The sequence below is a fragment of the Xiphias gladius genome, chromosome 14 (genome assembly GCF_016859285.1).
Source record: "Xiphias gladius isolate SHS-SW01 ecotype Sanya breed wild chromosome 14, ASM1685928v1, whole genome shotgun sequence".
NCBI lineage: Eukaryota > Metazoa > Chordata > Actinopteri > Istiophoriformes > Xiphiidae > Xiphias > Xiphias gladius.
The window spans coordinates 5807501-5820516 of record NC_053413.1 but is presented as its reverse complement, the minus strand read 5'-3'; the positions used below and the strand labels follow the sequence as shown (position 1 = coordinate 5820516).

At 39.0% G+C, this 13016-nt stretch overlaps 1 protein-coding gene across 1 annotated transcript in view; it reads left to right on the top strand.

Moving 5' to 3' along the window:
- The first annotated feature begins 236 nt into the window (after positions 1–236).
- col15a1b (collagen, type XV, alpha 1b) overlaps positions 237–13016 on the top strand; it is a 58034-nt gene continuing 45254 nt past the window's right edge. Inside the window, exons 1-2 of the mRNA XM_040143350.1 lie at positions 237–320; positions 624–688. Coding sequence (XP_039999284.1) covers positions 310–320; positions 624–688 — 76 coding nt within the window. The 5' untranslated portion in view covers positions 237–309. The remainder of the gene's footprint in view (positions 321–623; positions 689–13016) is intronic.

The following is a 13016-nucleotide window of genomic DNA, read 5'->3' as shown; positions in this document are numbered from 1 at the left end:
ACTCAAGCAGCAAGATGTTAGGAGAGAGGGTCCACTGAGTGAGTGAGGGTGGAGGGTTTTTTTTTCCCTCAAGGGAGTCAAATTTCCCAATTCCGTGGGCCTTAGAGTCACTCAGCTCAGAACTGAGAGAGCCTTTGTACTGAGAGAGCGAGAGAGAGAGAGAGAGAGAGAGAGAGAGAGAGAGAGAGCAGGGTGATTTCAATTCTGCACTCTGGGGCAGAGGGACCACGGCGTTTGCCCGAATTTCATCACACTCATTCACTTGGAGTTCACTTCCAAACCTGGATTTTTATCCATTGAATCACTAAAATGTTTCAAGGGTAAGACAATTTATCTACTACTTCTGTATTTTCTCCATGGAAAGAGAAGAGACTGAAATTTAATTGACTTTACTAAACAGTCAAACCTTCATAAAACACCTAAGTTACACCTCAGAGTAGACCTGTGATGTAGCTGCATTTCCACTGTGTGCAGCTTTTTATGTGCAAATTCTTCATTCACACACAATTGCAACGATAGCTAATTTAAATGAATGTTGTGTGCATGTGCTAATACTTCTTTACAAAAGTTTTCTATGTTTTGAAGTTAAAACTTTAACTTCCAAGACTGATGTGTTTCCTCAGGTGGTCTCTTGCCCTGCATCTCGTCCTGCTGTGCTGGCTGGCTGCTGCCCTGCAGGTTATAGAAGGTAGGTAACATTCATGTTTCTGCAGTTCTTTCTCAATACTGTAGCTATAAAGAAATATACAGCTGAGATGGATCCTTGAGAGGAGAAAAGGAGGAAAAAGACTGTTGGGCAAAGGAGTGAAATGTAGCTCTTGCTTAATTTGATGATATGGCCCCAACTAAGCTTTGAATCCCATTAGAAAATTGACTAATGACTATGGAGGGAATTAAATGTAGGTTTTGAATCATCACATACATATTTAGAAGTTTATTTTATAGTCTCTGATTATACTGTTTCTTGCCTTAGACCACTGCCCATGTATCGACACTCAATAGGGGTCAGTACAATTCCTATGTGACCTAGTGAAATTAAGAAAATTTATCAAGAATGTATATCCCATATATAGCTAAAGACTAAATTATTGATCATGTAGAATCATTAGATGAAGGTCAAATCATCCTTATATTCTCTCATGTGACTACTTCAGCAAAGCACGCATCACCACATAGTGGTGCATACATTTTAAACACATAAGCCTCAAAAAATCCTAAAATAAGAAAAAAACATCCACATGGTGCATTTTAACATCAACAATATAAATGTATTCGTCAAGTACTTTATTGATTATGACGATGACTTGTTTAATGTTGACTTGTTGTTTGAATTACTACCACAAACACTTGCAACCTGGCATTCATAATGCACGGAATATTTTGTGCCATAGATTCAGTAGGGGGCTGGATTGCAGATAAAAAACTCTTTAAAGATGCTATATGTAAGTTTTTGCTATTGCTACACAGCCACCGTTAGCATTAACAGCTGTTTTCTTACCAGTCTGGAAGACACGTTGCGAGTTGAGCATCAGACTTCATTCCTTTACTTGCCAAGAGCTGTCTCCAATGATGGAAAGCAACGCTTTATTTAAAATTATTTTTTTTTAACATTTTACTTCTATTGCTATTACGCATTTTCTTCTACTAACGTTAGCATGCTAACCAGCTAGCCCCTGCGAGTCCCGTCTGGTAATACCACTTTGCAATAGTGCGTCACTGTAGCGTCCAGTCTGCACCTCAGTCCAACATGATTGGATGGACAAGTAGCGCTGTCCCGAGGGCGTATCCTAACCTCTTGTGTTGTAAAATCAATGATGGCTGAAGCTATTGGTAAGTCAACAGCTGTTAATGCTAACATTGGCTATGTAGAGAGGACACAAACATAAAAATAGCACCTTTAAGGCTGAAAACAGTTTTGCCCTATGAATAACTTTATGCCATTTCACTGCTCGGCAAACCTCTCACCTGAACAGTGACTGTCAGTAATAGCTTAGAAACCATATCTAGACACAGAGGTCTGTGAGGCGTTGGTTTTCTCTGCATGTTGAAGTGTGTGCGTATGGAGCTCAAGTGAGAATGATACCATGGTTAAAAGTTTGGATAGTGATTACTTTTATAACCCTCTCCAAATCCAAAAGGCCAAGAGTAAAAAGAAATACTTTATCAGTCTTTGACTACTTTTAAATGCTGCAAACCTACAAATGATAGATTGTCTGGCTAACTACTAGCTAACTAACTACAGTACCCAAGTGAGAGTAGCATTTTATACTCCATTATTGCTGAGAAGTCTGTACAAGGTTCTTGTTTTAAAACATTACAAAGAGAGCAGGAGACACAATGTTTTCAACTAGCTCATAAAGCTTAGGTTAGCCTAATTAGCTAGCTAGCTGCAGTTGATTAAATCTCTTTTTGACATTGGTATTTCAGCTGCGAGGAAACAACATTTACCTACAAGAAATGAGAATCCTGCCTCTGGCTGAAACTGCAGACCCAGTTTTTTGAAAATTAGAAAGAATTTTGCATGGTTCATCTGCGTTTGTCATCATTAGCCAAGTTTCCTTCTAAATTCAATCCAAATTTGATGACAATTTGACAAACAATTGATTACAAAAAATCAGTAAAAGAATATGCATACATAGTGGAAATATGGCATTTATGTTTGTTTCATGTATAAATTTGAGGAAGTTCACCGTCTCCTCTACACTCTGCAAATCGGATGTTTTTAACGGCCAGCAATTTTTTCATTTCTCCAGTGGGGCAGATGATTTTTTTCGACGTCAACCAAGTGTGAAAACTATTTTGTGATATTTTGGGTTTTTTATTTTCCAAAATGTTTGCCTTTTCCACTCAGGTTTTTCATATGCAAACTGAAAAAAAACCTGCGAGAATGGAAAGCTTGACAGGCATAACTAAGGGGTATCGGGCTTAGCGAGAAGTCTGATGCTATTATAATGGTGTTGTTTCTTATCATATGACTTTCCTGTGTCTTAGTTGTTATCAAAGTTGCTTCGTACATTGAAAGACAAAAGGCTTCACTTTGGAGGCTAGTCTGTGCATTTCCAGCTGTCATGATATTAAAGTACTGGAGTACTGGTGTGATTTAGTGTTGCACTAAAGTGGGGAAATCACAACAGTGAGATTTTTTAAAAATGTGGTCAAAATTGAAGCAGCAGAGAGTGAGTTAGCCTGACATTTAGTCCCTAGTATGGGTCAAGCTTCAAAACAGTGGATCCTACATTTCCTGTGAAGCAACTCTTTTGTGTTTTTTATTCAAGACCCCCTGTGACCTAAATATCCACTTCTTTCATACCCCACACCACACAGGGGTTACTGTGCTACCAATTTCTTCCAAATCTTGTCCATTAACGAAAAGTCTTTCATGACAACAAAATGGCTGGACTTAAATTTTTTCAGTTATCCTCTGCTCCCTCACAGACCCATTACAGGACACATAATATGGGTCATTCCCCCTGACCATCTCCATTTTCGCACCTCTGTCTCCTATTGTGGTTTTCATTTACTAACTCCCCACTGTGAGACTCTTCTTATACAGCTCTGCAGGAGAGAGATAGTTTGTTTGTTTGGCAATAGCCCGGGCTTCCTCTGCCCTCTTTATCCTGTGTGTGTGTGTGTGTGTGTGTGTGTGTGTGTGTGTGTGTGTGTGTGTACATTGAGGTAGCTGGAAGTGGCAGACAAGTCAAACGCTGCACCAGGGTGAGAAATGAAGTGTTTAGTTTGTATGAGGGGGGTCACATTGAGCTTTGAAGTGGGATCTTAAGAACACACTTGATGCTTTGCCAGTTTGACGTCAGGTTACACCTACACAGATGCAGGTGTTTGAATGGGTGTTTTTGACGATAGATGACAAAAATGATTTTCTATTTCAAACATTTATTTGCGTTGTCTGAGGATGAGCTATTATTCACACACTGAGCAAAGCTTATCACATTGTGGACTGCCAGAGGCTTGATGGTTAGGGAGACAGTCTTGTGACTTAAAAATAATATGTTCAAATCCCCAAAGGAGCTTGGAATATCAGAGGGACGTATCTAGTATTGCTAGTTTACCCTTGAGCAAAACATCTGAGCTCCAAACTGCTGAAGTGAAGCTGCATCAACCTTTTTTTTGTGACCTAGTATATGCAGTGACAAAGTCTGCATTGAGGTGGGTGGATGGGTCAAAAAAAAAAAACACAAGACTTTCACACAGGAGACCACTGTTTGTTTCTGTGTGAAACCTTTAGTCAGCATTGTTTTTTTTATCCGTGACTGTTCCACAACCTTAACCCTGTGTTTATTGTTGTAACCATGACGATGAAGGTCCTCTAACCTTTTAAACCAAACCACCACCTTTTCTTAAACCTAACCAAGAAGTTTTTGTGCCTAAACCTAACCAAACCGGGACCGTTCCACAATCTTAACTATTTCTTTTGTTGATACCATGACAACAAAGGTCCAGTATACCTGCCACTGATATGCTCCTTTGGCTTGTATCCAAGGGTAGGGACAAGCAGCCTATAGGGTCATCTAGAGGACTTGTTGTTGTAAACACGCTCTCTGATTGACCTGCATAACCTGCATAACCTGGCCTCTCCGAGTGACCTTGTTACTTAAGTGTGTGTACAGTAAACACACTGATTGAAAGTTATCTTTGGTTTTGCAGAATTGTCCAATCTTATGTTCTTATCTGGCGAAGAGTGTGGGCGTGGTTTACACCCATATCTGGTGTGAAATCCCATCTTGTTGCCTATCTTTTCACAGTGTTTTCTATGAGCCCAGATGCAGGGTGACCCTCGGACTACATCCACGCCAAGCCAGATATATTTGAGAAGCATCTCTGTCTCTTTTTGTTCTCGATTCATAATAAGACAGTGTTTTTGACACCTATATGAAAACTCTTCAGAGTTAAGACATCTGAAAGTGTCAGCCTTGCGTTAAGCCATTCTCCTATTATTTAGCCATTCAAGCATGGATGCTCGTTGTTTTCACACCTAAACAGTGTTTTCAGATTTAGCACGAATTTAGATGATGCGTTAAGAGGGGATTTAGTCTCAGTTTCATGAGTGCATCATCATTACTGTGTCCATTTACAGACATGTTGCAACTGCAGCTGAAACACAGAATTCTGTCTTACTTTTTTCCACACTCCAAACTTCGCTCTATCCTCCCAAAACACTCTTATTCCTGCCTCCGGGAACCTTCACTTTCCATTTACTATTGGTTGAGTTGCTCTGAAAGGACTCCATGTTTAGCCAATATAAATGATTGTGAGGTGAGCCCAGCGGGAGTCTGTTTTGGACGAGATGATTGCCTTTACAGTAAAACCTAGTCACATTATTTTAGTGTTGACAATTTAAGTCCTGTTAGGGTTGAAATCTTCAATAACAGCCATATTTTTGTTCTGTCAGTGGCTGAAGGTTTGCTTTATGAACTCAGTTCACCTCAAGAATTTGTTTTTTTTTCTGCTGTGAAAACCATTATATTGTAGCTTTCTCCATTTCATTCATATTCAGTTGCCCATGAAATTTAACTATGCTTAGTTTTACCTATGAGCCTTTCAACCGTTTCTTATGTAGTCTCTGTTACTGGAATAAAACTCCCACCAAGTTCCATTTAGTGTTTTATGAGTCTAAAAACCTGGCAGTCGAGCTTGTCATTGAAGTGTATGAAAGAGCTCTACCTAAATGTCTTCAGTATATTGGAGGCCTGAACGCCCTCACTACAGCGGCGTCCTGTCTGGAATGTGCTCATTGAGCCAGAGTCACTTTGATTTCAACACAGCTGGACACAATGGGCCAACTGTAAAAGGTGTCATTGCTGTATGTGTGTAACGGGCAACTCTATGGGATTTTGATGGGAAAAACATCTCTGGAAACTTTAAATTAAGAATGAGTGTTTCTTTTGGGTTGTTTTCCCCTTTCCCTTGAAAGTGGTCTTGTATTTTCCATGATGTGATGCTCACTGAGATGATGTAGTTCTCAGTGTGTGTGCTTGGGCTCAAATGGAGGAGAGAAACAGCTCTCGGTTTGCTGCAGAGGAAATTAGACCAATATCGGAAGCATTTATTAGACTGACCTAATGCTCTTGTAAAATAAAAAAAACTCTTTAAAAAAATGAATTTACAGCTTCTTCTGCCATGGTTTTTAGAAAGGAAACATTTAACTGTCACTGGGTGGCTGTAGTTGTTGTTTGGGTACACCGTTTCCATGGTTACTAGTTAAAATTTGTCTGTGAGTCATTATCATTGTATATCTGTTCCTATTAATCTATGCTTTGGGGAAAGAAACATACAAAGAAAGTCTTTTTACTAAGCGTGAGTTCTGTAAAACATCAAGTCGTCATCATTTTCATCAACATCAAGGAGAGTATTCATTTCTGTTTATGTGCAAACTTTATGGCTGTTATTTGAGATATTTACATTCATTATTATACTGCTCGACAGTGAACATACAGAGTATTAATACAAAGTAAAACTTAGCAGAAATTCATGGCAAATAGCAGTTCTTTTTCTCCCAGATATTACTAATGAATTCCAGGTTTCTTAGCCTATCATCTCATAACCAATGAAACAAGATATGCAAAATCAAATCAGATCTGTTTGGAGTTCAGTTTAGGGCTATGAATAATGATTATTGTCATTGTATTGATTATATAACTAATGATTTATTTTCATTAGCTGCCCATTATTTTCTTAATTAATTGATCAAAAAAAATGTCAGGGAATGGTGAAAATTCAAGAGTACAAGGTGACCTCTTGAAATTGCCAATTTTATCCAAACAATTGTCCCATACCCAAAGATATTCAATAGTCTATCACTTAAGACAAAGAAAAGCAGCAACTCCTCATATTTCAGAAGCAAAACCCAGCAAATATCTGTCATTTTTGCTTGAAAAGCTATTTAAATATTTAATCTATAATAACAAGACTAAGAGTCAGCGGTTATACTTGAACGAAATGCTAATGTCAGCATGCTATTATGCTCACAACAACAATGCTAGCATGTTGATGTTTAGCATGTTTAATGTTCACTGTGTTGGTTTAGCACGTTAACATGAAAACAGTTGTTAATTAGCATTAAACACAAAGTGCTGTAGAGGTACTGTAAAGCATGATCGTTGGTAACCTGCTGCACTGCCGTGTCTCTCATGTAGCACTGGTGGCTCCTCAGCCCACAATCATCCACAGCACCTCGTCTCTGTCTGCTGATAATTCAGTGAAAGCAGTTAAATGACTGCTGACTGCTCTGTGCAGAGATCAAACTGAGTTTAGAGAGCTAATGAGATGACATGGGATGCCAGTCATTACCTGGCAGACTGACAATAATAACCTTACCTGTGAGGAACAGGGAGAGACAGACAATATGTTTCAGGGCTTGTAAGACTAATATTTAACCTGCATTGCCCTTTCCACTTTGTCTTAATTAGGCATTAAACTTGCATTAAACATGTTTGTATTGGGCTTAAATTTAAGATTTCCGTCCTTCATTCTGCAAAGCTATGGACATCTATTCTGCCATTACCACTGCACTGCTTTTGTGAAATGTTATGTCTGTAATATCAGTCCTCCATCATTGAGAACAATCAGGTACTTGTGTTTCTTTTTATGTCTCTGAATCAGGTACATGCAGTGTCTGCATTCCTAACTGTACAGCAAATGCTGTGTCATTTTGTTATGTCAACTGAATGGTTGAGATGTTGTATTCCCCCTAAATCCCCCCTAGATTCCCCCTAAAATCTGCAACAAAGATTGATATCAAAATACCCTTTCTGGGTTTTATTAAGCAAAGTTAACAAGATAACTTTGTAATCCTGCTTCATAAATTGGCCACTGAACATCCCATACAGGGACCCTTAAAGATCCTGAAGTGGCCGATTCCTCCTCTGCTCTTTTTAATGTAATCAATCCTGTCTGTTTGATTTTATGAGAGTAACTGCTCTGACATGCACGTACAGCATCATGTCCACTTTCTCACTTTGAGGTAACCTTCAGTAATAGCCCAGGTTTAAAGGGGAAGGTTGAGTACACTGTCTTTCTGTGTGTGTGTTTATGCTCAGGTATGCTTTTGCATATTTGGGTCTGTGGCTTACTGAAATTATGGACCTTCTGCTGTTTGCAGATGGAGACTTTCTGCACAAACATGCACACACTCTCTTTCCCTTTAAGGACAACTCCGTCTGTTAAAACACGAAATTACTAACAACATAAACCCCATCTTCATGATGTTGTGACCTTTGCCCTGTGTTAGTCCTCCATGTGGCATGTTATGGAAGAATCCAGCAATGATCTGTACGTGTAATCAACCTGAAGAATCAGCTGGAAAACACTTATCACTCCAATAGCAATGCATAGAGAGCAGAAATATCCGACTCATGAAGAAGCATGGTACTGTTAATTTGCTGAAGGTTTAGTAGGAACTTGAGTAGAAATGAAACTACTCATATAAAAATTGAATTCGCTTAAATTTATTTGAATTTTATCACAGTTCATACCTCCGTTGAAATCAGTTTTTTGCCGAGCCTCATCATGGGGTTACAATTTGGCTTTTGAGGATTTATTGTATCATTGCTTTAATAGAAACATGCAGTTTCCTCTGTAACGCTGTAGTTAACATTTCAAGTTTAATTCCTTTTCTACTGTGTAGAACAATTTTCCTTTCTTGAAAAATGATTTTATTTTGAAAGAAGCCCTCCAGCCATCAGCTCCTGTTGTGACATTCTGTGCCAGAGCTGCCCCTATCATTAATTACCTTTGAGCCAGACATCGCTGCTCAAAGCTTTCTCCTCCACTTATCCCCCGTCGCTCCTTGAGGCGGCGTGGATGTGCTGCTGAGTGCCAGCTCTTTAGTCTCTGTTGTGGCTGTCAGTGCTCCTAATGAGTAACAGTGTATCACAACTGACCAAGCCTCTGAAAAAATGTGCAGCGAGAAAGATGACAGTAATGCTCATGTCTCAGGGGAAGTAAAAAGGATATGAAATGGAAACAGACAGGACTGTGAGACAAAGCAACTTATCATGGACTTGGTCTACCTGCATTACTCAGCACTTTAGAAGATATTGCCCCGAATTGTTATTGGACTGTTATATAAATGTGACCCAACTCCACAATGTGAAATCCGCACATTACCTCCACTCCTAATTTGCTTAATCAGAAGTAAGCTCGGCAGCTTTCAAAAATCTTCATGCAGACAGGATGACTTTTTGGGTTAAGAAACTTTATAAACTACATTTACTCCTATAACTAAAGGAGAACAAACACTCTTCACACTTGAGTGGACTGCTTTATCACTATAAGGTGTTTAATAAATGTCCCAGATCCTGTTAGGGGTTAAAGGGAAAAACTAAATCGTACACATGTACACTTCTCCACTTGCCCACTAAGTGTCTCAATAGATACACTGGCAGAAGATGGGTAGAGGAAAAATACCACACTGCAACAGCATTTTACTTCTTCAGTTCTGAACAATAGTGAATTTTGTGATGATGGCTCAGTGGGTGGATGTCAATAGATGGTACTCTGCCAGAGGGATTGTGGAGGGAACATGAGATAATGTTTTCCTATCACATTTCTCTAAAGGTTGTCTTTCATTCCACACAGTTCACATCAAATGTCTGTCACAATACACAATGTCCAGCGCTTCCAAAATAACAAACAGGAGTGACATTGCTGACCTGCAGGACTTCACTGCGGTTATTGTCCAAAACTTCCTCCAGAACCATGAACGCATTCGTTTGTGATATCGACGGTGCTCAGCGGGATTCACGCCTTACATCATGACAGTGATACTGACACTTTCACTTGATCACCAGAATTCCCCATTACTGTGCCTCCCTTGTGTTCCATTAACATACGTATTAGAGGAGGAGATGAGTCAATGTGAGAAGCTCTGAGGGGTTGTTTGCTCTGAGAACAACACTTGCAGCTGAGCAAACACCCCCAGCACACACACACACACACACACACACACACACAGACACACACACACACACACACACACACACACACACACACACACACACACACACACACACACACACACACTCACTGAGAGTCTCACATTCAAAGCGTTTTGCCTTATACATGCATAACCAGGATGTAAGCAGATGTAAATAGGATAGCGACTAATTTATTGACTGGCTTGGTACATTCAATATAGATGAGTTTATCTTAAATTAACAATTTATTTATCTTAACTTAAGAAATTATATGTAAAGCATTCTACAATTTTCTTTATTTCAAAAAATGTGCCTTAAATGATGAGAGTGCATTTAATGCATTCATACATTTAATACTTTTATGTACTATAATCAAATTAGCCAAAGTTCTTGGATACATCAATACTTTTTGCCAGTGCAACCAAATGTTTGATTTAAAATGATAAGTGAAAATATAATATGGCATGATACAGTAAATGTGTTGTGTTATAAAAAATATTTGCAAAGACTGGTTGGAGCTCATTGCAAATATATTATTTGCTCAAATTTAATGTGGTATCAATTTTTATATGAAGCATTAACAAAAACAAATTGTTCTCAAAAAGGGGGCTTTTGGAATGATCAGTGATTTGAGTAGGACTGTTTAAAACGACAAAACAAAGACTGAGCACAAAGAGGAAGTGGACATACAGAGGTTGCTGGGCGTGAAATCATCCAATCTTTGCCACTAACATCAGTCCGTGTCTACCTGTCTGTCTGCCTGTCTATCTGTCTCAGCACATTGTCCTTCTGTGTCCAGCTGTTCAATTTATCTCAGCAGACACTACCACATGGGGAAAAAAAACATCACTCTGCTGCACACTGGAAGTCTCTCTCTGCGTCTCTCTGTCTCTGTATGTATTTCAGAGGGTGACATAAGGGTGAGAGGGTGGCTGGGGGCTTGGAAGGAGGAGGGATGGGGTAAAAGCCTGGGACACTTGATGTAATGGAAACTGTCCTTCCACAGATGTCAACCTCTGGCCTCCGAACAACTCCTAACAATGCATTCTTTCATCTGAAATATGTTGTTGACCTTACAGTGTGGCATTGAGCGAACTTGTGTGTATGTGTAATGTGTGTGCATGTGTGTGTGTTTGAAGTCAGAAGTTCATCTGTAGCATTAGCCTGGTCAGCTAGTTATTGTCTTAATAACCTGCGGATCAAACCAATCAGCTCCCATGTTGAAGATTGTGAGCTGCAATCCCATGCCACATACCATGAGAGTAATTTAATTTAAATTTATGACTAAAATTAAAAATAGCACCAAACCATTACAGGTGGCGGCTAACTTTCATGGTATATACATTTACCTTAGAGCTGCCTAATCTATATTTTAACATTAACAAATGATTAAATGACTTAAATGTGAAAAGTGTCACTCGTAGAGAAAAACCCACATAAAATTATCGACCAACCCAGCTGTAAGGGGCGTTTTATGCTTGTCTTGGTTTTATGGCCCACAACTAAACTGTTCTGGTTCAGTCTCAATGCTCTCATCAATATGTTTCCAGCAGGCAGCTGTTTTCAGCAAAAAAGCGTTGATAAATTGACTGTACACTACTTGCTCAGCACCAAACAGCAGGCAGACAAACTTCGCAACTAGCTATTGAAGATAGTGGAGCATTCAGCAGCTAGCCAGATATTTGCTAGATATGGAGACCAAAACAGACCTAATAGCGGAGTATATATTGGGCTAAGGTGTACTAAGGTGGCCAGATGAACTTTAATTAATGTGTAAATTTGTGGAGGTATTCTAGCACATTCACCATAAAAACTTTGTAACATGATGTTTTATTAGCTTTTTGTGTTGTCCCTTAGTTGCCAAAAAAAATTATTAATGTCTTTAAAGATTATGTAACTTTTGAAAGAAGATAACAAAATCTTCCTTCCACAAAACAAAGATTGAATCCAAAAGTAATAAAAGAAAGTGTTGCTAAATCAAAACACTCGGATGTTTAGCGAGTAGAGCCTTACCGGTGGGCCTATGGTGGCTAATGTTAGTAAACTTTAGACAGATACTGTCAGATACAGATACATATGCTGTCTAACCAACATTACTGGGTGACATTACTAGTTAGTGATTTTTTTGGCCCACTGGGTGCAAACATATTACCACCTTGTAAAATCGCTATATTATGAAAAACATGTTAACAAACAGGTGCCTATCTGCACAACCAGCACCCACAGAACGGCAGAATTTTTTGAAGTTGTGATTCTTTCCAGTATTCAGTATCCTTTTATCTGAGATGTAATACCTGGTTCTTTAGCTGCTAAAACACTCCACTCACCAGCTAGTCGCTAACTTCATAAGTCTACTGTTTGGTGCTTACAGTGGGCTTATCAGAACTTTTTTGCTGAAAACAGGTGCCTGCTGAAGTTAGAAACAACCAAAATAAAAGTTGCAGGCCACAAAATCAAAACACTGAGCTGAAAGATGCTAAAATGTACCCAGGGGCAACTTCACATTATACACAGTCATTTTTTCATATTTTAATATAAAGATATTTATTAGTGCAGCTTTAAAGTGTATTTATGAATTTAAGTCAATAATATAGTTATTTAGAGTAGCATGATATAGCATTGTATAATGATGCCTTTGGAAAATCACCTTCCAGACAGAGGTCAGAGGTCACATACAGGACAAAACCTGGAGCTTGCTGGGTTCTTGCTAAAGGACACATTAGCAGAGTGGATAGTTGACAACACAAAGCCTTTTAACCTCTCAGTTGTTTGGGTAAGCCACAGTCTGTTCACTCAGTAAGATTTAGACCACTTAAAAATTGAGGAAACCTTTTAAGATAATCAGTGTTATATAAACTGAATTTACCCTCCACCACATTCCTGATTCTGTCTAGTCTAGTCTTTTGTCTATCTGAGGCTGTGTTATGCTGGCCTCATGACTTCCCTAATGCAGTTGGCTGGATGCCTGCCCCAGTCATTATCCAAAACTCTCATAGTGTTAGTGATGCAGGCTTTGATCAAAAGCACACAGGTTTTAAATTGATTGAAAACATAAGATAAACAGGGGAGTTGTTAGTGTCACCT